Source organism: Canis aureus, chromosome 16, assembly GCF_053574225.1.
Source record: "Canis aureus isolate CA01 chromosome 16, VMU_Caureus_v.1.0, whole genome shotgun sequence".
Taxonomy (NCBI): domain Eukaryota; kingdom Metazoa; phylum Chordata; class Mammalia; order Carnivora; family Canidae; genus Canis; species Canis aureus.
The window spans coordinates 62,967,780-62,989,095 of NC_135626.1; the positions used below are offsets into that span (position 1 = coordinate 62,967,780).

Consider the following 21,316-nt stretch of genomic DNA (forward strand, 5'->3'; position numbering starts at 1 on the left):
GGAGGGCTGGGGGAGGGGTGTCTTCGCTGAGGGAGGCAGCCTCCCCCCAGCACCTGCTCCCCGCAGCACCCCCAGCCCCCTCACAGGCAGGGCCACAATCTCTGACCTTTGCCTTCTGCCCATTCCGAACCGAAACACAAAGGCTCGCCCTGGGGGTAGGGTCTGGGGTGGGCTGGTAAGAGATAAGAATTGGGGTCTGGAGGGCGGTGCGGACCCCCCCGGGAGCCCCCCTCCTGAGTCCCCAGAGGGCGCAAAGAGCGCTGAAGACCACCCACCTGTGGGCCGGCAGCGGGTCGGTCTGCAGGAAGGAGGGCCTTGGGAGCTGACACCCCCTAAAGTAGAAAAGTTGGGTGAAGATCCCCAAAGACGAAGGACAGCACCTAACAAGGGGACTAGGGGGTGTCCTGGGTGACAGCGGGTGACAGACAAGGGCTGACAGGAGGCCGCAGCCCCACACCAACACGGTTTGCTGGTGGATGGGAGCCCTCGGGACACTGCCAGGTGTCAGAGGCCAGTGGGTGAAGTGCCCCGGGGAGGGGAGCAGGTCAGGGAGAGGGCTCCAGGTGAGGCCCCAGGGTCCGGGTGACACGCAGCTGCGGGCAGGGAGGGAGGACGGAGGGGAGGGGAGGGGAGGGGAAGGGAGGGGAGGGTAGCAGGGGGGTGCGCCTGGGGCCACAGACGCAGGGTGACTTCCTGGGAGGCCGTGACCTGCAGGGTCCAGGATGTCCCGGGCCGAAAGATGAGGCCCCTGAAGTCAGCAGGCGCTGAGCAAGGGCTGGGACTCAGGCCTCAGACCTGGGGGAGGCGAGGGCATCAGGAGGGCGGCTGGGGGCAGAAGTGGGCAGGGGGCGGGACACGAGCTGGCCGGCGACCCCAGGGCAACAGGAGCAGCGGTGGCCAGTGGGGGACCGCCAGTGGGACTGCTGAGTGGTGCTGGGGGGCCCTGAGCGCCCCCAGCCTTGCCCTCCCCACCGAGTCCAGCATGCTCTACGCTCCCGGGAAAGAATGTCACCCGGGAGCCAAGGTGGGGTAACTGGGGTATTGGGGGGGCAGGCCTCTCGGCAAATCAGCGGCCAGGATCCCAGGAGGGGAGGGTGGCAGGAGAGGTGGGGGCGTCCAGGCGCAGACCCCTCCTGTCCACCCTCCTCCCTTGTCCCTGTGGGGAGCTGCGGACCCCGCCGTGACCCTGTCCGCAGGCCTGTTCCGAGGGGAGGGGGCAACCCAGACCTGGCGGGGGGGCTGCAGAGAGAGTCCAGGGGGGATCTGAGGGCAGGAGTCGGGGGGCAGGTGCTGGGGCGCATTGGGGGCCGGAGGCGCAGGCAGGAGCCGGCGGAGGGGCGGGCGGGGACCCTTGGCTGCCGCTCCCCCTCCCTCTACCCCTCCCGGGGGCCGCCCCCGCCCCTCCGCCTCCGCCTCCGCCGCCACCGCCACCGCCACCCAGCGTCCCCGCTGGAAAGTTTGCGCACCGCTGGCCTCGGAGCCGGCGCCGACCAGAGCTGCCGGAGGCGGAGGGCGGGAGGGTCGGGGCCGGAGCAGGAGCGGGCGGCACGGTGAGTCCCGTCCCCGAGGGCAGGTCCCCAGAGCCCCCACCTGGGCGGGTGCGGCCGGGGCGCTCGGAATGGGCAGCCCAAGATGGCCAGCGGGGACCCCTGCCGTGGGCGGGAGTTCTCAGGGCCTGGGGCGTCGCCGTCCGCTCCCTCTGGGCGCCTCTGATCCCAGTCCCTGGCTGCGCCCTTCCAGCTCAGCCAGGCAACCAGTGTGTCCCGTCCCCCCGACCCCGCTCCCCGTGGGGCAGGCTGGGGTCTCAGGGCTTCGCTGCCCTCCCTTCCCTGGGGAAGGTCGCCAGGGCGCTTTGGGGGCGCTTCGGAGGCGCTTCGGGGACGCTTCGGGGGCACCAGGCAGGCGGTCCTGCGGCTGCGGGGAGCCCTGCACTCCCTGTCTGGCACCCACCCCGAGGCCCTCCCCAGGGGCCCACATGGAGCCATCCTGGAGGAGGGGGCTGGGCAGCTGCTGTCCCCTGCGGAGGGCCCCAGCACCCCCCGCCGGGACCCCCCCAGCGGCATCCCTTCCACCAGTGTCCCCGCTCCCCACCTGGTCAGCTCCTCGGCAGGGCCCACACTTGTCACTTTGACCCCCGGGGAGGCTGGGTCACTGCCCTGCTCTCACCTCTCCAGCGGCCCCCACTGCCACTTCTGGGTGGCAGGGTGTCTGTCCCCACCTGGACCTACAGATCCCTGCTGCCTGCTGCCCGCATCTTCCGGGCTGGTGCTGGCTGCCTCCGGGCCCTTCTGTGCTGGGGGATGAGGGCTGGTGGGGAGCTGCTCTCTGGCCGGCCTCCAGGTCACCCGCCTGGGTGCCCAGGGGAGGAAGCAGGAACCGGGCTCTGTCAACAGCCTTTGGCCCCTGATCCTGCCCTGGGGCCATGACCTTCCTGCTACTTGCTCTGGTTTCACAAACACCCCCACACACACCAACTCGGACCCTTCTGAGCCTGGAAGTCTCCCTCCCCATTCGGAGCGCAGGGCAGCAGGGGTGACCCCATGGCCTTGCCTGTGGGGTGGGCCATCCGCCCATCTGGGGGCCCCACCTCCCACTCCAGGCCTGGGGGCCCCCCAGCCGTCCCCAGGGAAATCGATGGGACCCTGGCTGGGCCCTGGCATCTAGAGGTGGCGTGTTCTGGGCAGCCCGGGGCAGGGCACCTGCGTGCAAGCAGCCCAGCGGGGGGGGGGGGGGGGGAGGGCTGGGGCCAGGCCCAGAGGCCACCCACAGACCCATGACTCTCCCCTTGACACCCTGCCGGCATCTCCAACACTGAGCTGCTTGGGATGGGAGGGTCCGAGACCCCCGGGGGAGCGGGACCCCCAGGCCCAGGAAGGGGGGAGGGCCTGTTCCCGGAGGAGGGCCGCCCCCTCCCCCCACTGGCTCCAGTGAGGGTAATAAAGTGGAAAACCCGCCAAGCTGGAGGGTGAGGAGGCCCTGGGAGTGCGCCACACCCAGTGCTCGGCAGGCTCTACCCAGGACCCCCTGGCGATTCTCCCCTTAGCCCTGAGGGGACCCTGAGACACTGGCACGAAGGCCAGGCTCCCAGGTCACGGCCTGTTGTGGGCGTCTTGGCCCGGCCCTCGGTCACGGGTGCAGGCCAGGCCTGGTGGAGGCCTCCTCGCCCCACAGCCACTTGTCCCAGACCCAGGCTGAGGGCTCAGGAGCCACAGTGTCTCTAGGCAGAGGTGACAGGCAGGTGGAGAAGCGGTGGGCGGCACCCAAGGGGCTTTATCTCCTGCTTCGGATCAGACCACCCTGTCTGCTGCCCTTCCTTTTGGCGGGGGGGGGGGGGGGGGGGGGGGGGGGCTGCTGGGCTGGCCTGCAGGGTAGAGGTGGGAGGAGAGGTGGGCGCAGGGGCCCAAGAGGCTAGAGGCTCTGGGGGGAGGAGGGGATGGGGGAGCAAGGACACTGCCCAACAGGATGCTCCCTGCCCAGCCCTGCAGCTGGGGCGGGGGTGGGACAGCAGAGCTGGGGCCCCCAGGAGCTCAGGGCCAACTGACAGGCCCCAGACCACAGTGTGGAGGCACCTGCGGGGGCCGCGCCCCTGCTCACCCGCTGGAGAAGCGGGAGCCCAGCGTGTGCCGACCCTCAGCTGTGCCAAGCCTCGGGCCTCAGGCCCCTGCCCGGGGCACCCTGAAGTGAGGCTGGCCCTGCAGGACAGGGCGCGTCACCTGCTGGCCCCTTTCTGGCCCTGGGACCAGGGCCCATAATTTGACTTCTCAGGGCCTCGTTCCCTTGCGTGTCTTGTGGGGTTCCCTACTGCCCCGTCACGAGGCGTCAATGAGCTTTGCCACCTGAAGAGCAGGGTGGACTGTCGTTTCCAGGGCCCTCCCTCCTGTCGGGGCCACTGAAGCCCCGTGAGCCCCGGGACGACCCTGTGCCGAATGAATGAGGTGGACACCCAGGGGCCCAGCCAGGGGCAGGGGTGCGGCGCGCGCCCAGGGGCCTCCTCGGCCAGCTCGCCCCAGCTCCACCCACTGGACCCTGATGGGCGAGGCTGAGCCCCTCCACCTGCTGCAGCCTGACCCCTGGCTGCTCACTGTCTTCCGGCCTGCTGGTCGTCGTCCATCCATCCGTCCGTGTGCGCACCCGTCCATCCATCCGTCACTTGCTCCCTCCTTGCCAGGGTGCCAGAGAAGGGAGCCTTCACAGCCCTGGAGTCATTCCCGCAGGGCCACACCCAGGCTCGAAGGGGCCCCCCCGCACCCCTGTGGAATTCAGTCAGAGCAAAAGCAAGCAAGGAAAGGAGAATTAATAAGGCCTGGTGCCCCAGATCTCCACCCAGACTTGGGCCAGGCCCAGGGCAGCCCTCCTGCTGGCACCACCAGGGCTGGGGGCCCGTGCCAGGGGCCTGGCGCCAGCACTAATGATCTCGAAGGAATATGCAGCCAGCCACCTGCACGATGCGCCCCAGGGGACCCCGGAAGCCGGGCCTGAGCCCCAGGAGGGGCCCGGGGGTGCACCTAGATCCCCCGCCCGGGGAAGGGGCACGGGAGGGACAGGGGCCATCCGGAGCAGGTGCCCTGGGCAAGGCCGGGGCTGGCTCTGTGATGGATGGCCCTGGCACCGCCCCAGCCCAGCTGCCTTTCCCAGGGGCTAAGAATAGGTGGGGAGGACGGCAAAGGCCGAGGGAGGAGGTGGATCCCGGGAGGCTGCTCCTCCTTCCGGCGGCGGCTCTGCCACCAGGCAGCGTGGTGGCTCTGCCAGCCAGCACCAAGGGGCGGGCTCCGGGCTGTCAGAGCTGCAGGGAGACGCCACCGGCCGTGGGAAACCCAGCCCGCCGGGCGGCAGGACCCCAGCCCCGTGACTGGCAGCGAGGGACTACTTCTGGCATCTTCTCCCTCCGGCTCCCACTTCATCAATAGGCCAGGAGGCTCGGGGGGCGGTTTGAGGGAAGCAGGGCAGCCCGCTCATCACAGCAGAGCCCAGCCGGGTCTCCTCGCTGATGGGGGTCCCCCCACAGGCCCTGCCGCTCTGACCGAAGTCCGCAGAGGAGTGCGTGTGCCCACGAGGACCCTTTGCCCCAGCTGTGTGGCCCCAGCCAGATGTGGGGGGAGGCTGCTCAGAGGCATGCCCCCCGCCCGGCCACGCTGCCCCCACCTCCTCCTCCTGCTGCTGGCCTGCCAGGTGAGCCCCACTGCCCGCTCCCCCGCCAGCCCCCTGGGGCCCCATCTGCTGCCTGCTCCTCCGGCTGACGTGGCTCGGTCCCACCTGTCCCTTCATCTGTCCCCCCAGCCACAGGCCTCTTCTGCCCAGGTGATGGACTTCCTGTTTGAGAAGTGGAAGCTCTATGGTGATCAATGTCTCTACAACCTGAGCCTGCTGCCCCCACCCACTGGTAAGCCCCCTGCCTCCCCTCCACGTCCAGGTCTTGGCTGGCCAGCACCTACTGAGCTCACGCCCTGGGAGCTCCAGGCCCGGTGGGCAGTGTGGTAGGGGCGGCAGCCCACGAAGCCCACCCGAGGCCCGGGTGGGGGGGAGGTGGGCTCCAGCAGGGACAGGACACCCCCTTCTATACCAGTTCTGAGGGTCCCTTAGGGTATGGCAAGAGGTCGGGATGGGGGTAGTTGCCAGGGGGCGAGAGCCATCGTCAGATGGGGGCAGGGGCTTGCACTGGGCAGAGGAAGGAGGGCGTTTGAGCCACAGAGGTCACGCTGGAGCCTGGAAAGAAGCCACAGATTGGGGTGCAGCCCCCAGAGCGGGGAGCACTGCAAGGGGGCCACTGGGGAGAGGACCGAGCTCGGGTGGGCTTGGGGCACGTTGGAGACGGGAGGTGTGCGGGGAGGAGGCTGCTGGGGCCCCGGGAGATGTGGCAAAATCTGCGTGCTGGGGCACAGGGGGTGATGCGCAGGGCACCTCAGAGGGGACGACGGGGGCCCAGCCCTGCTGAGGGGCCCCGCCCCCACCCTGCCTTACAGAGCTGGTCTGCAACAGAACCTTCGACAAGTACTCCTGTTGGCCCGACACCCCTCCCAACACCACGGCCAACATCTCCTGCCCCTGGTACCTGCCCTGGCACCACAAAGGTAACTCCGGGGAGGTGGGGGAGGCTGAGGGCCCGGCTGGGGGTCGGAGCTGACTGGGCCGCCCCTCCAGTGCAGCACCGCCTCGTCTTCAAGAAGTGCGGGCCCGATGGGCAGTGGGTACGCGGGCCCCGGGGGCAGTCGTGGAGAAACGCCTCCCAGTGCCAGCTGGACGGTCAGGAGATTGAAGTCCAGGTCCGCAGGGGCGCCGGGGCCGGGGGGCCGGGGGGCGGGTGCCTGGCCCCCCAGACCTGACCTGCCACTCTACTTTGTAGAAGGAAGTGGCCAAGATGTACAGCAGCTTCCAGGTGATGTACACGGTGGGGTACTCCCTCTCCCTGGGCGCCCTGCTCCTGGCCCTGGTGGTCCTGCTGGGCCTCAGGTAGGCTGCTCGGCCTGGGCACGGCCCCCTGCGGCGGGCAGGGCGGCGGGCAGCCACTGACCCCCGGTCCCCGCAGCAAGCTGCGCTGCACCCGGAACTACATCCACGCCAACCTGTTCGCCTCGTTCGTGCTCAAGGCGGGCTCCGTGCTGGTCATCGACGCACTGCTCAAGACCCGCTACAGCCAGAAGATCGGCGACGACCTCAGCGTGAGCGTCTGGCTCAGCAACGGGGTGAGCACCCCCTTCCCCAGCCTCTGGGGCCCAGGGTGGCGGGGGCCGCGCGGCCCGAGCTCATGCTGCCCCTGCGGCCAGGCGGTGGCCGGCTGCCGGGTGGCCGCGGTGTTCATGCAGTACGGCGTGGTGGCCAACTACTGCTGGCTGCTGGTGGAGGGCGTGTACCTGCACAGCCTGCTGGGCCGCGCCACCTTCCCTGAGCGGAGCTTCTTCCCCCTGTACCTGGCCGTCGGCTGGGGTGAGTGGGCTGCGGAGGGCCGGGGGCGGGGGGGTGGCGGGCATGGGGAGGCGGGGACCACAGCTGCCCCCTCCCCGCAGGCGCCCCCGTGCTCTTTGTCGTCCCCTGGGCCGTGGTCAAGTGTCTGTTTGAGAACATCCAGTGAGTACGAGCTGAGTCGGGGAGGGCCCGGGGCGCCCAAGGGCTCACCCCTCCTGGCCGCCGGCTCCGGTGGGTGCTGGCGGGGGGCTCTGGGGAGGAGCCGGGCACCAGGGGACGGGGGTCCTCCAGCCAGAGGACGCACTGGGTGGGGAAGCGACGCTGCCCCAGGACGGGGCTGGTTTCTGAGTGCCTCCCCTCGGTTCCCAAGGCCCTGATTGGACCCCCTCAGTGTCGGGGGGTGGGAGGGCCGGCAGGCTGTGAGCGGGCCCGCCCTGCAGGTGCTGGACCAGCAACGACAACATGGGGTTCTGGTGGATCCTACGCCTGCCGGTCTTCCTGGCGATCCTGGTGAGGCGATGGGGCACCTGCTGGCCTCGGGAGGGTCTGACTCCGCCCTGCCTTCCTTGTCGGCCTGCGGGGCCTGCGGAGATGGATGACATCCTGCCTGGGACAGGGAGGGGGCCCTGGCACCGAGCCGGGACACAGGCCGGTCCCTGGCTGGGTGCCCAGCGGCCCTGGAGCCCTGCGAGTGTGGCCCATGCGGCTGCCAGGTCCAGCTACGGGAGGGTCCAGAGGGCCCGGGCACCGCCCTGAGCCGTGCCCTCCGCACGCAGATCAACTTCTTTATCTTCATCCGCGTCCTCCTCATCCTCATGGCCAAGCTGCGGGCCCGCCAGATGCGCTACAGCGACTACAAGTTCCGGTGGGTGCGGGCGGCGCGGGCCGGGCGGGGTGGGCGGGGGCCACGGGGGGCGCGGTGGCTCAGGCTCCCACCCGCAGGCTGGCCAAGTCCACACTGACCCTCATCCCCCTGCTGGGGGTCCACGAGGTGGTGTTCGCCTTCGTGACGGATGAGCATGCCCAGGGGACGCTGCGCTCCGCCAAGCTCTTCTTCGACCTCTTCCTCAGCTCCTTCCAGGTGCCCGCCCCGCCCCTGTAAGCACCTGCGCCCCCCCCCCCCACCCCAGCCGCCCTGACTGTCGCCTCCCCCCAGGGCCTGCTGGTGGCCGTGCTGTACTGCTTCCTCAATAAGGAGGTAGGTGGCAGGGGAAGCACAGGCGCCCGGGGCAGGGGGGGAGCCCTCCACGTCCACCTGCGTTTACTGGGCGCTAGACCCCGACATGGGCAGCCTCAGCCGCTCCTCAGGGAGAGCACTCGACGGGGGTGCCCAGGCATCGGGGGACCCCCATGCTCCATGGCGGGGCTGGCCTCGCTCGGCACCCAGGGCGCCCCGTAGTGAGCCCAGCCCGTCCTCTGCCCCCCTCTGCCCAGGTGCAGTCGGAGCTGCTGCGGCGCTGGCAGCGCTGGCGCATGGGCAAGAGGCTGCGGGAGGAGCGCCCCCCCAGCAGGCACCCCGACCCGGGCCGGCCCGCAGGCGGCGCCCCCAGCGAGAAGCTGCTGCTTTCCAGGGGCGGCGACGGGGCGGCCCGGGACCCCTCTGCAGACACCGGCCTGGTGGGCAGCCCCCCTGGGGTGGCCGCCAGCCCCTTCGAGAGCCCGCAGGAGCCCCCCGGGGCCCCGGTTGGGGCCGGACTCAGGTGCTGAAAGTAGGCCCCACGGGACAAGCCCAAACCTGGTGCCGGCCCGGCGCTGGCCTCCCTTCTGCCCCCTCTGGGGGGCTGGCGCGGGCGGAGGCGGCGGCTCGGGAGGCCCAGGACGCGGTCTCCTCCGACAATAAAGAGTCTGCGGAGCGGCTGCCTGGCACACCGTGGGGAGCTGAGGCGCCGGAGGGGCGGCGGGCAGGGCAGGGCCCCGGGAAGGGGCCTGCTCCCTCCGGAGTCCCCCTTTGGGCGAAAGGGAGCTGGAATCCCAGAGCGGGCCCCAACACCCTCTGGGCCAAAGCCCCCGACCCCCCAAGAGCCAGCACCTGCCAGCACGGGGACGAGCGGGGTGGCTGGCAGCGAGGGGGCCGCGCTCAGACGGCTCCCCAGGCCGCAGGCCGCAGGCCGCCGCCCACACAGCGGAGGAGGAAGCCCCGGGCCCAGCACAGTGGCAGTGGCTCCCCAGACCCCACCTTCCCCCGGGTGGGGGGCCCCCAGCTTGGCTCAGCACAGAGTGGAGCGTCCCTGCCGTCTGGGGGACAGCGCGGCTGAGGCAGGAGGTGTGGGCTGTGGTCACCCGCCGGGGTGCCGGAGCCGGTGCTGGGACGGGGCGGCCGGAGGAAGGAGCCAGCGCCGAGGGCAGGCCGCCCGCCCGCCAGGTGTCCCCTCCAAGGGGCCGGGGGAGGGACCACCGAGCCCTGGGGGGGTGCGGGCGCCGCGCTGCGCGGGCTGGAGCTGCTCAGCAGAGCCAGGCTAATTGGAGAAAATGAGAGGACAGAAGGCCTCTCAGGAAAGGTAAATAAAATTAGTCACCCCGGCCCTCCTGAGGGACCTTCACCCTGCGCCGCCCACGCCACTGCAGGCCGGACGGGCAGCCAAGGGCCGAGGCGGGGCACGGAGGGGCCAAGGCTCGTCGGCGGAAACGGAGATCTTTTGTGGCCCCAGGACTCCTGAGTCGCACGGGGGCTGCAGACCCCGGGAAGACTGGAGGCCGCAGGCCACGGCTTCCCCCAGCCCACGCGAGCCCCGGCCCCAGGCCCCTGCCGGACTTTGATGCCTGGAAGCCCACGAGGGCACAAGTTAGTACGGGACAGTGGCAGTTCTCCTTCACGCCAGCTGAGCCAGGGGTTGGTGACTGCCGGGGGGGCGTCACCCACCCAGTGGCCTCCTGACAGCCCTCTCTACCCTGACTCCCTGCGCCCTCACCCTCCTTCACCCTTGGCCCTGTCCCCAAGGGAACCGGAGCCAACCGGGAGAGGGGAGGGCAGAGGCAGAGGCCTGGCGGGGGCTGGACCTGCCCGGCCTATTGGCCAATAAGCATCGGCTCCGACCAGGCGGGGGGCAGGTGGGGAGGCGGGGGCACGAGCCGCTGAGCCCAGCACCCACATGATAGCCCCTGTCCAGGAAAATGGGCACCCCAGGCCCTGGGGCTCTTCCGTCGCCTCTGCAGTCCTTCACTCCAGGCCTCCAAAGGACTATACGGATCCTGCCGTGCAGGTGTGCACACGTATACACACGTGCTACTAAAGAGTGTGAGAAACAGCAAAGGGGAAAACCTAGACTACAATAAACAGGGATCAAAACAAAACAAAAAAACAATAAACAGGGATCAGACCTGGGAGAGTGGAGAGGTCACCCCCAGGAAGGCAGATGAGTGCATCACTGGGCAAGGGGACATCAAGCAGGCAGAAAGCTCCCCCAGACTACCCTAAAGGGGACCAAAGTAAGTACACTGACGAGAAATTTAAATGACCTGGTGGAGAGTTCAAAACGTAATTAGTGTTAGTACATAGGAAACTAAGTAGATGAAAAAAGAAGGCCATTAGTAACTTCAAGGAAAACAAAAAGTTGGGCAAAAAGTCATAATTCACCACATGGTTTAACTCTGAATTACAAACATAGACATCATAATGTAAATACTGCAGGATGATGTAACCAAAGTTAGGAGAGGAGAAAAGAGCCATCTAGGGAGGATGGTGGGGGGGAAGGACGTGTCTGTATAGTGGCAGCGGGGACAAGAATGAAGTAGGAAAACCGAGAGCACTGTGTGTTTGCCATCTAGAAATAGAAATACAATCAATCAGCTGAAGACTTGGAAATGGTTGTCTGGGGGGGGGGGGAGGCGGCTGGTGCACTCCCCGCACAGCCTCCCCTCTTCCTGGACGCTTGGACAGCCTCAGCCTCGGGCCCTGTCCCTGCTTGCCTTCCCTGAGCTCTTTGCACTGCTCAGTCCCCTTCCCCCCCCACTACCCCCTCCCCTCCTCGCCCACAGCGCCCGGAACAGTCCACCTTCTTCCCTCATCCTAGGTGAAAACTACCACTGTCTAGACGATTCCCCATCTCCAGCCCCTGGGCCCCCCAAATCTGCACCTCCTAGAGTTCCCCAAGCCCCTCACTCAGCTTCCTCTTCCCACAGTCCCAAGGTAGCTTGGGGAGGTCTCTGCCCTCCCCCCGCCCCCGGTCTGTTCCCCACATGACAGCCAGAGCAGTCCTTTCACATCCAAGGTGTCACCCCAGGAATCCCATGGAGCCTCCAGATCTCTTATTTACAGAGATGCAGGGGACAGGACACCCCGGGTGGCTCAGCGGCTTAGCGCCACCTTCAGCCCAGGGCCTGATCCTGGAGTCCCAGTCGGGCTCCCTGCGTGGAGCCTGCTTCTCCCTCCGCCTGTGTCTCTGCCTCTCTCTCTCTGTGTCTCTCATGAACAAACAAACAAATAAAAAAGAAACGCAGGGGACAGAGAAGCCGGTTGCCAGGACGTGACCAGTCAAACCTGGAATTCAGGAAACTCCATCTTGAAGCAGCCAAGGCCCTTCAATGCATAGACGGGGCAGGGGACACAGCGGGGCAGGTGGGCAGTGGACACAGCTACACCTGGCCTTCCCGCCCCGGGGCCATAACCCGCAGGTTAAGGTGTCAAGGGAACACGGACTGGGGAGCAGGTATTTGGGGATTGCTGTTCATGCTCAATACACATAAACATGCTCAGAGCACGTGTTCAGTATTTACTGAATTAAAACTGATAAAATTAAAAGTCCAGGGACGCCTGGCTGGCTCAGCAGCTGAGCACCTGCCTTCAGCGCAGGCCATGACCCCAGGGTCCTGGGATCAAGCCCTGCATCGGGCTCCCCACAGGGAGCCTGCTTCTCCCTCTGCTGTGTCTCTGCCTCGCTCTGTGTCTCTCATGAATAAATAAGTAAAATCTAAACAAAACAAAATTAAAAGCCTAAAAATTTGAGTAGGACCCGTCTCCAAAAGGTCACCATTTCACTTGCAGACGTAGGGTGGTTAGAACTTGCCCCACGGAGTTGTCAACAGTGATCGGAAGTGATGTGCACATGTGCAGAGTAAACTGAGGGCCAAACCGATGCTCCCATCCTCCCTGCACCCGAGGCGGAGTCTGCGGCAGTGCCACGCAGCCCGGGCCTGGTGAGGGCCCCCCGCACCCTGGACAGGGAGCAGCTGGGGCTGCCCTCAGCCCAGACAGTTCGTGCCCCTCGGAGAGGCGGGCCCTCCGCCCTCCCACCACCTGTGCCCCACCTCCCCCTCCACCCACGCCGGCCCCTGGTCCCCACGACCCCCTTTAGGGCCACACGGAGTGACCCCCGCCCCACCCCGTCAGGGACGTCTGCACACCCAGCAGCATGCCTCCCTGCCCCTGCCCCCAGCCGGGCTGCGCCCTCCTAGCGCGTGGACTCCTAAGCACATTCCCACCTCCAAGGTGTTCTTGGCAGAAAGACCACAGCCTGAGGGCCTCCGCCTCCCAAAGCAGCTAGGTTGGCAGGGACGCTGAGTGACAAGCCTTTGCGGGGTCCCCTGTGGTCCGCAGGGGGGTACAGGCCCACAGCTATCACATCGCACAAGAGGCCAAGGAGGGGAGCTGTAGGTATCCCAACCCCTCAGCAAAACACCCCACAGGTCCCCGGGGAGCAAACAAGGCCATGTGGTTAGAGACTTGGCTCAGGGCCCGGCACCAGCCAGCGCCCACTGGCAGCGAGCCCAGGCAGCTGTTTATTACATGACTTGTCCTTCCTGCGCCCTGTCCCTGGGGAGCACCCCCCCATGCCGAAGAAGACACCTCCTGGAGTCACCTGTAGGGCCTCAGAATACTCTTCCAGGAAACGGTGTTCCCAAAATAAATTCGTTTGGCTATCTGGGCCTGGCCTAGCGGGGCTTTCCAGGTCTGAAGGTCAAGTGCGCCTGGGTCTCTCGGGGTCCAGTGGCCATCCTTCCCCTGGGGCCAGTGTGTAGGTCCAGGGCCCCCACCCGGAGGGGGCTGGTCCCTTGAAGAACACAGGAAGGCTGCCTCAGCCTCCCTCCTCCAGAAACCCCCCACCCTCTGCCTCCCAGTGCCCCCCCCCAGGAGGCTTGAGCACCCCCTAGAAGAACTCAGGGACCAGATGGAATTTCTGGGTTCAGCAGCCTGGAGCACGACCCTGGACGTCCAGCCCTGAGTGGGCTGCTGGGACAGGGGCCTGACAGACCAAGGGGCCAATCCAGTGCCACCTGCCTTTATTCACTGGCCCTTGGGCTCCAGTCATAGACACTTGGCTTTTGGAGGGCACAGGAACAACAGGGGACCCTGGTGACCACCCTGGCACATAGTTCGGGGCCAGGATCAGCCCCATGCCCCTGTCCAAAGGGACTGCCGGGGCCACGGGGCCGCACACAGCAAGGGGGTAGGCCTGGCTGCCCAGGACCCTCGTGGAGGGGGGTGCTCGGTGGCATCGCAGGCCTGGAGAGCTGCTGCCATCCTGAAGCTGATGCAGGGGAGGACGGGCCAGGCTGGACAGCAGGGTGAAGAATTAGACGCTCCCCAATGTGTCCAGGATGGAAAAGCAGCAGAGGGTGGGGGGGGACACGGGGTGTGAGACGGGCCCCCTTAGGGACAAGCCTGGGCCCACCAGCCCGGGGGACAGCAGAGGGCCCTCATTGCCTTCCTGACCTTGGAAAAGCTGGGGGGGAGGGGCGGTGGAAGGTGATGGGAAGCGGAGGGGAGTCAGGGTCAAGGCCCTGGGGTGGGGGCAGAGCACGTAGCTCTAGACACAACCAGGGGGAGAGCCGGGGCTGGCGGGGCCCAGACCCCCCCCAGGGACAGGGGCAGCCTGACGGCCCCTGAGAAGAAAGGAGGGGCCTTGGGGAGGAAGGGCAAGCCCTGGCCACTGACCACGCCCCTCCTGGTCCTGGGGTTGACAGCCCTGCGGGCGCACGTCCCCCCCCCTTCCCAGGAGCTGGGCCCACAGGAGACCACCATGAGGCGGCACCCGGTCTCCCAGAGGCCAGGGGAGGGACCCCAGTGCCCTTCAGGACTTCTTGGTGTCCGGCGTGTTCCGGCGCTTCAGGTCACTCAGGTCAATGGGCTTGAAGGCTGTGGGGGGATAGAGTGGTCAGTGGGGGCACAGATGGGAGGCAGGGCCTGCGCCCCAGACCGCCTCCCAAGTAGAGGGGCCTTCCTGCCCGCCCCCCAGCACTGCCCCTGGCCAGGCCGCTCCCTGCTAGGTCCGCTCCTCCACTCACTCTTCAGACTGGGGTTAGGGACCTTCTCCACATACTCCTCCACCAGGCCCCGCTCGCTGCCTGACATCTGGCTCCGCAGATCTCGCTCCACGCCCTGCCAGGCTGCCAGAAGCAACGAGGTGGCATCAGAGCCCCCAGATGGCTGCGCAGCGGGCCGGGTCCAAGCGGTCAGCCCCGCACCCCTCCCCGGCCCTCCCCTCACCCCCCACCTCACAGCCCGCAGCCCCCCCCGCCGGCCTGCTCCCGACCTGAGGCTGTCCTCAAAGCACCCCTCTCCCCTCCCTACACCCATCCCGGCTCCTAGGGGGCCCGCCCGCATCTGTACCGTGACCGGGGCCCATGGGCTCTCGATCCTCCACTCAGGCTCCGCACCTTTCCCTGCTCCCCCAGCCCCTGCCTCCTGGCACACGGTCACGACACATGGCTGCCCCTACTTGCCCGTCCTGCACGCGGCTCCTGCCCCTGCAGACCTGCCCAGCTCCCATGCTCCTCCCCCGAGGGGCTGCCTGCCCCCACTGGCAGCACCAGTCTCCTCACCAGGCAAGTCCCCTGTGGACCTGGCCCCCGGCCCTGAGGGCGGGGTGCAGAGGAGGAGGGCTCTGGGGAGCTCCCCACGTACCTTCGTAAATGAAGCGCACATTCTCCTCATGGGCCGGGGTGAAGATCTCGGTGCTACTGGGGGGAGACCGGGGGCTACTGTTCCTCTTGCCGTTGTAGACGACTCTGGAGACAGGGGAACTGGGGATGCCCGGCACATGAGGGTGGGCTGGGGGCAGCGGGGCCCACCCTCTCCCCTCCCCTCCCCCGGGGGAGGTCGCGCCACTGCCCGAGACCCACCTGGTCATCGCGGGGGCGTCTGGTCCTTGCGCTGCACTGCCGGGTCCCCTCGGCCTCTGAAAGGGAAGGAGGGCCGGGAGCGGGACAGTCACCGTCTCCACGGGGCTACGGGGCTGCGGGGCGGGGAGGCTCGGGGAGGCGCGGGCGGTCTACTTCCTCTCTCAAGCTCCCGACAAACTGCTCCGGGCTCGCGGCCTACCAGGAACCCCTCCAGAGGAGGCCACAAGCCGGGCAGACACAACCCCGTGAGGCCGGGGGCCAGCAACCTGCCGTCCACTAGGAACAGCCGAGTCCCCAGCACCCCTGGGCCGGGACCCCTGCCGCCGGGGAGCCCTTCCCCTGCGGTAGGCAGCCTGGTGGCGCCAGCAGCAGTGCCCTGGGGCCGCCTTTCCAGAAGACAGAACACCCGTCAGGAAGGGCTCAGCGACCCCAGGACCCTAACTCTGCCTTCCTGCCGCAGGGCCGGCGCCCTGTTTCCACTGAGTCTGGTTCCCACCCGCAAAACAGGGACGTGCGTCTGGGTGAGGAGCCCGGCGGAGGCCGGGGCCCAGGGGATGCAGGGCATGCGCAGCCTCCGGGGCCTGGGGCCCCAGCACAGACGGGAGGCTGGGGGAAGGCCTGACCCAGGGACAGAGAGCCCGGGGTTGCTGCCCGTTCACAGCCTCCCTCAGCTCAGGTTTTAGCCCCCCGGGGTGGGGGGGTATCTTCAGGCTCAGTGTCACCATAGCCAGCTGGACGTGCCCCCTCTGGCTGAGAATAGCACACGGCCAGGGAGCGGCCTGTCCCGGGCCGGCCCCAGGACAGGTTGCCCCTAGGTACTGGGGGGCCCTGGGGCCCCACACAGCCCACAGCATGTAGCTGCAGACCTTCCCAAAGGCCCGGAAAGATGGGGCGCTGGGTGCACTTGCTCCCTACTTTGCTCGGTCATCTCATAAATGATCCAGCGTTTGAACACCTGCACGGGTAAACACAAGCCAAGTTCCAAACAAGGGCGACTGAGCATACGGCCAGCTTCCAGGAGGACACAGGGGACCCCGAGCCCTGCCCTGCCCCTCGCAAAGTGACTTCTTTCCCGGACTCAGGGGTCTCGCTGCCCATGGTCCTCTTTCCCAGGCACCAGCCTCCCGAACACCAGAGCAGAGGAAAGGCCCGCTCTGGCCGAGGACACCCTGAGATACTCGGGCTGTCCTCAGCGGCACAAGGCGTGAAGCTCCAGGAGGACGGGCCAGCCCCTGCCTGCCCTCAGCCAGGCCCTCGTCATCTCCTGCCCCTCTCCCAGCTTGTCCCCCTCAACCTGGGAGACCCCGGCCGCAGGGCACCTGCCCTTCGTGCCTCCCCTGCCCCACTTCAGGCCTCTCCCCGCAGGGCAGCCTGCCCCCCCACCGCCCAGTCACAGCCCCTGGGGACCACTGGCCTTCATGGGCCCGGGGCCCTCATCTCAGGGTCCCCTACTCACCCTCTCAGGCTAACCCAGGTGCTTACCCTCTCGGCTCCCGCCACCCTGCACACACCTGCCACAGTGGGGGTCTCTGGACACCTCACCTGCTCCTCTGTCTCTGCAGACCGAAGGCCTCATCTGGGCTGGCCCCAGGGCAGTGGGCCTGCGCGGGAGTACCTGTGACCGGAGCACTAGGGCCCCACCTGGAGGACCCAGCCCGGCTGCCCCCGGTTCCTGACTAAAGCAGCAGCATGACATGTGCTCCCTGTCCCAGGCCTGGGCCTCTGTCACCAAAGGCCCGCCCGTACGGACGTCCTACTTCAGTTAGGGAGATTTCTGGTACCCTGGATAAACTAAACTAGGAAGCACCTTTGCCCGGAGTCATACCTTCAGTGGGTTCTCAGAGCCCGGGGGCCAGAAGAACAAATAAAATGACATTTTAGAGGCAGCCCAGGTGGCTCAGCAGCTTAGCACTGCCTTCAGCCCAGGGCGTGATCCTGGAGACCCGGGATGGAGTCCCACGTCAGGCTCCCTGCGTGGAGCCTGTTTCTCCCTCTGCCTGTGTCTGTGCCTCGCTCTCTGTGTCTCTCGTCAGTAAAGAAGTAAAATATTTTTAAAAAATATGGGATCCCTGGGTGGCGCAGCGGTTTGGCGCCTGCCTTTGGCCCAGGGCGCGATCCTGGAGACCCGGGATCGAATCTCACGTCAGGCTCCCGGTGCATGGAGCCTGCTTCTCCCTCTGCCTGTGTCTCTGCCTCTCTCTCTCTCTCCTCTGTGACTATCATGAAAAAATAAATAAAATCTTTAAAAAATATATTTTATTTATTCATGAGAGACACAAAGAAAGACAGAAATATAGGCAGAGGCAGAAGCAGGCTCCACGCAGGGAGCCCGACGCGGGACCTGACCCAGGGACCCCAGGATCATGCCCAAAGGCAGGCACTAAACTGCTGAGCCACCCAGGGAGCCCCTAAAATCTTAAAAAAAAAAATACATGAATAATCACGCACACCCTGACAAACCATTCTAGTCCCGGGTACGTGTCTGACACAAGGGCCATGAGGCCACTGGGAGGCACACAAGAGCGGCCAGAGAGGCGTCACTCATGAGCACCTAAAGGAAGAGCCACCAGAAAAGGTGGCCTATGTCGGGCCCACTCTCGCCACTGAAGTTGACACCGCTGGGAACATGAACCACACAAGAGCAGGCAAATCCTAGCACTGAGGCTGAGCAAAAGGAAGTGACCCAAAAGGACAGAGGATGGAAGCCTGGGGCCAGGAGCAGGCTGGGAGCAGCCCCAGCAGAGGCCGAGCCACAGAGGCTCAGGTCGGCGGAGACCCATCTAAGGGAACAGCTGGAGTCAAGTACAACCTGGACCTAAGCGACCACTGGACCAGCGTGACAAACCTGCTCAGCAGGAACGGTCTCCGTGGAACACGGGGAGGAAGTGGGTGGTCAGCGAGGCTGCCGTGGGGAGGAGCAGCTCTGAAGGGAGGCCGGAGGCCGGGCTGACCACGGCCACGGAAGAGGCAGGTGTGGAGGGGCCAAGTGACCAGCGCACTGGGGCCAGTGGCCAAGGACCCCTAGCAAGACAGGCCACGCCACGAGGACCACGGAGCCTCAAGTCCAGGAGGACGAAAGCCCGGTGCGCAGGGGGCAGGGGCTGCCGGCCAGACGCCCAGGCCAGAGACCCCTCCTCTCATCTGTCTTCCCTCTTCTGCTCACAAGGACTATGAAGCGCAACTACTTCCCAGCTCTGGGGGCACCCGCGTGGCTCCATCCGCCTTCAGCTCAGGCCATGATCGCGGGTGGAGCTCCCTGCTTGGGGCGGGGGCGGGGGGGGGGGGGGGACTCTGCTTCTCCCTCTTCCTCTGCACCTCCCCTCTGCTCATGCTCCTGGGCGCGCCCTCTCTCTCCCACAGATAAAATCTTTTCAAAAAGTTATTTTTTCAACTCTGGACCTTAAAATCTTACTATATACACTTAGTCCCATCAACTCCAAGATACTTTTTTCACTTTAATGGTTTTGAAGTATCGCCACACCTGGCAATTGCCAGTATGTTGACGTTTGCCAGTGTCCTACGGGTTCGGGTGACAGTGATGTGAGGGGCAGCTCAGTTCCTGGTGTCTCAGATCTAATGACACAACAATGGTCTCCTCTGGCCCACGATCCCACCCTTGGCAAGCCCAGGGCCATCCTTCCCAGAGCCGCCAATGTGCTCTCGGGCTACCTCTTCCCATCCGCAGCCTCCCCTTGGCCAGCTACCACCCGGTACGGCAGCACAGTCTCCTGCACCACTCTCCCCCACTCCGGTCCTGACACCCCTCCCCAAAGAATCCCCCGCCTGCACACCCTGGGCCCTGTGCTGTCATGGAGCCCCCAGCGTGGCCCAGTCTATTTCTTCAGGTGTCTCTGCTGGGCTCCAGCCCACCCCCAAGCACAGTCTCCGACACACAGCCCCCTCTGCCCGCTGCCATCACCACAGGGAGCCACACGCTGCCCCCCACTGCACACTCTGCGGGGCTCACGGCAGCCAGTGGCTACGTGCTGGGCACACGGCAAGGTCCAAAACAATTCTGTGGCTGGAGATCATCCGTCCCTTGCTCTGCTGCCTCCAGGGAAGCCCCTTTCCCCTCTGGGCCTCACAGTACTCATCTAAGCCAAAGCAGTCCCCAAGGATGCGCACTAGGCTCTCCTGCTTGACAACAGACAGGACAATCACAGAAAGAGCACACCGTCTAACTGGGCGCTTCTGGGAGTGGCAGGGCATTGCTGACTATGACACACAGTCCAGAACAGTGCTGGGTGCACCAGATGCGGCGCCAGCCCCTTCACAAGGACCTGGAGGCCCACGGAAGCCCAGGACATGTGAAAAGGCTGCAGTGCCACCAGCTGCCACCCAGCAAAGCAGGGTCTGAGCCCCAAGTGGCTGTTAGCCTCTGAGCCTCCAGGGCCACAGCAGTCAGGGCCAGGCTCAGACACCTCAGCCGACCTGAGCACCCAAGAGCCTGCCAATGGCCTCTCCCACACCCGCTGGCAGGCCCCCTTGGCATCAACGTGGCCCTGCTCAGAGACGAGGAGGGAGTCTCCCCCAATGGATAAGTTTTGTACCTTGCTCTTGCAGGGGAACCAAGGACTTTCTGAGACCTCCTGGGCGGGAGACAGGTCATGGGGAACCCGATGCCCAGCCTCCAGCCCCGCAGTCTCAAATTCTTTCCTCGCACACAGCCATATGCCTAAGGACAGGAGAGGAGATGACATGCTGTTGTTCAGGAAAGTGACAATGAGTGTTCTAGAGCTAGAATCAGTGATGCAAACGGTGGTTGTTCTGTCTTCTTTTGGAATTTCTGATACTTGAATTTTCTTGGATTCCACTTTCCCATGACATTCCTTGTCTCTGCGGTACTGGACACTTTCAGCCGTTAAGCCTTCTAGAAAAAGATCTGCAGGGCAGCCCGGGGGGGCTCAACGGTTTAGCGCCTGCCTTCAGCCCAGGGCGTGATCCTGGAGACCCGGGATCGAGTCCCGCGTCGGGCTTCCTGCGTGGAGCCTGCTTCTCCCTCTGCCTGTTTTTGCCTCTCTCTCTCTGTGTCTCATGAATAAATAAATGAAAACTTAAAAAGAAAACAAAAAACTGCTATCGACACGGGTGCCAGAGTAGCGCTGCACTAGACGCCCCAAGGGGCATTCCCCTGAAGACCTCGGATCCAAACTCGAAGCATGCCCTCGCCCCCCCTTCCTGGCTGATGGCAGCAGCTTGCATCCCAAGCAGTAGCCCTGAGCCTGGGCACCCTTACCCCCGGACCCAGAAACCTCAGCATCCCCTAAGCTCACCCCCGTCAAGCCTCCGTCCTGGGTCCTGGAGGAGGCTCCTGCCCGGCTCCTCCTCACTCCCACTGCTCGCTCTCTCTCTCTTTCTCTCTCTCTCAACCCCAGAACTCACTCGCTGCTCCCCGCTGACGTCTCGGGCCTTTGCTCAAGGTGTCCCCGCCGCCCAACAGGATCTTGCTCATCCTTGGGATTCTGCTAAAAGACCGCCTTTCCTTGGAAGCCTCCCAGGGCTGGCCGGGGGGCCTGGCGTCTGCACCTCCACACCCTCGGTGTCACGACTCGGACCCACACGGGGCGTCCACCCCGTCCGTGCAGCACCCCCGCAGCCCCGGGGCGGGCGGGCCCTGCAGACAGCGCGCACCCTGGCCACCCCGCACCTAGCCGCGCACCACCTGCGGGCGGAGGCCGGCACCGCGGGGAAGGCTGGAAAACGGAAGGAAGGAAAGTCTCGGCGGGGGGCGGGGGGCGGGGGGGCGGCGGCTGCACTCCGAGAGCCACGAAGCATCCTCAGGAACGTCCCCTTTGGAAAACGGAGGGCAAGACATTTGTCCACCCCGGCGGCCGCCCCTTCACAGGCCGAAAAGGGCGGGCCCCCGGCGGCCCCGTGGAGCCCGTGGCCCCGGGGAAGCGGGGCCCGCCACGTCCCCACGCCCCGCTCCTCGCCGCCCCGCCCGCCGCGCGACCCGCGCCCCCGGCAGGCCCAGAAACTCGGGCGCGGCGGAGCCCAGCCGGTGCCCGCCGCGCCCTCCCCGCGCCCGCCGCCGCGCCGGGGCGGGTCCCGGCCGCGCCCGCCCCGCCCCCGCCTCCGCCCCCGCCCCTGCTCCCGTCTCACCTCGCCCGCTCGGCCGCCGCCGCCGCCGCCGCCGCCGCCGCCGCCGCCGCCGCCGCCGCCGCCGCCGCCGCCGCCAGCTGGGGCCCGGCCGGAAGTGACGTCACCGAGGCGCGCGCAGGCGCAGGTGCGGGCAGCGCGAGGGCACGTGACGGCCGGCGCGCGCGCCCGGCGGGGCGGGGCCTCGGTGGGGGCGGGGCCGGGGCGGGGCCGCGGCGGGGGTGGGGGGTGCGGGGTGCGGGGTGCGGGGCGCGGGGTG

The 21,316-nt window shown here is 66.6% G+C and overlaps 2 protein-coding genes across 13 annotated transcripts; one reads left to right on the plus strand and one right to left on the minus strand.

Moving 5' to 3' along the window:
- Positions 1-1,453: 1,453 nt before the first annotated feature.
- On the plus strand, positions 1,454-8,766 carry GCGR (glucagon receptor). The gene is made up of 14 exons (XM_077854610.1): positions 1,454-1,550; positions 5,006-5,169; positions 5,278-5,380; positions 5,961-6,068; positions 6,139-6,260; positions 6,341-6,447; positions 6,524-6,680; positions 6,762-6,921; positions 7,002-7,062; positions 7,341-7,410; positions 7,677-7,765; positions 7,843-7,981; positions 8,057-8,098; positions 8,335-8,766. Exons 2-14 carry the CDS (start codon positions 5,113-5,115, stop codon positions 8,605-8,607), a joined length of 1,488 nt encoding a protein of 495 aa, XP_077710736.1. The 5' UTR covers positions 1,454-1,550; positions 5,006-5,112; the 3' UTR covers positions 8,608-8,766.
- A 3,785-nt stretch (positions 8,767-12,551) lies between these two features.
- MCRIP1 (MAPK regulated corepressor interacting protein 1) lies at positions 12,552-21,162 on the minus strand. Of its 12 annotated transcripts, none has more exons than XM_077854613.1 (8): positions 21,109-21,153; positions 21,061-21,072; positions 20,341-20,420; positions 19,509-19,633; positions 14,959-15,014; positions 14,741-14,859; positions 14,122-14,223; positions 12,552-13,972 (listed from the first exon to the last, which is right to left on the minus strand). In XM_077854613.1, the coding sequence occupies exons 3-8, from the start codon at positions 20,408-20,410 to the stop codon at positions 13,908-13,910; spliced, it is 537 nt and encodes a 178-aa protein (XP_077710739.1). In that variant the 5' UTR covers positions 20,411-20,420; positions 21,061-21,072; positions 21,109-21,153; the 3' UTR covers positions 12,552-13,907. The 12 variants fall into 12 exon arrangements, with proteins under 12 accessions (XP_077710739.1, XP_077710742.1, XP_077710740.1 ...); XM_077854616.1 differs by having other exon boundaries at positions 20,341-20,423; positions 21,112-21,149; XM_077854614.1 differs by having other exon boundaries at positions 20,341-20,423; positions 21,109-21,140.
- Between the last annotated feature and the right edge of the window lie 154 nt (positions 21,163-21,316).

Bases quoted from the DNA above. Each gene is read 5' to 3' on its own strand.
- GCGR (XM_077854610.1), top strand. From the start codon at position 5,113: ATGCCCCCCGCCCGGCCACGCTGCCCCCACCTCCTCCTCCTGCTGCTG. The intron at 7,411-7,676 runs GTGAGGCGATGG...CTCCGCACGCAG, and splicing joins CGGTCTTCCTGGCGATCCTG to ATCAACTTCTTTATCTTCAT. The intron at 7,766-7,842 runs GTGGGTGCGGGC...TCCCACCCGCAG, and splicing joins TACAGCGACTACAAGTTCCG to GCTGGCCAAGTCCACACTGA.
- MCRIP1 (XM_077854611.1), bottom strand. From the start codon at position 20,733: ATGCTTCGTGGCTCTCGGAGTGCAGCCGCCGCCCCCCCGCCCCCCGCC. The intron at 14,860-14,958 runs GTGGGTCTCGGG...GGGCATCCCCAG, and splicing joins GACGCCCCCGCGATGACCAG to TTCCCCTGTCTCCAGAGTCG. The intron at 13,973-14,121 runs GTGAGTGGAGGA...ATCCCCCCACAG, and splicing joins CCCTAACCCCAGTCTGAAGA to CCTTCAAGCCCATTGACCTG.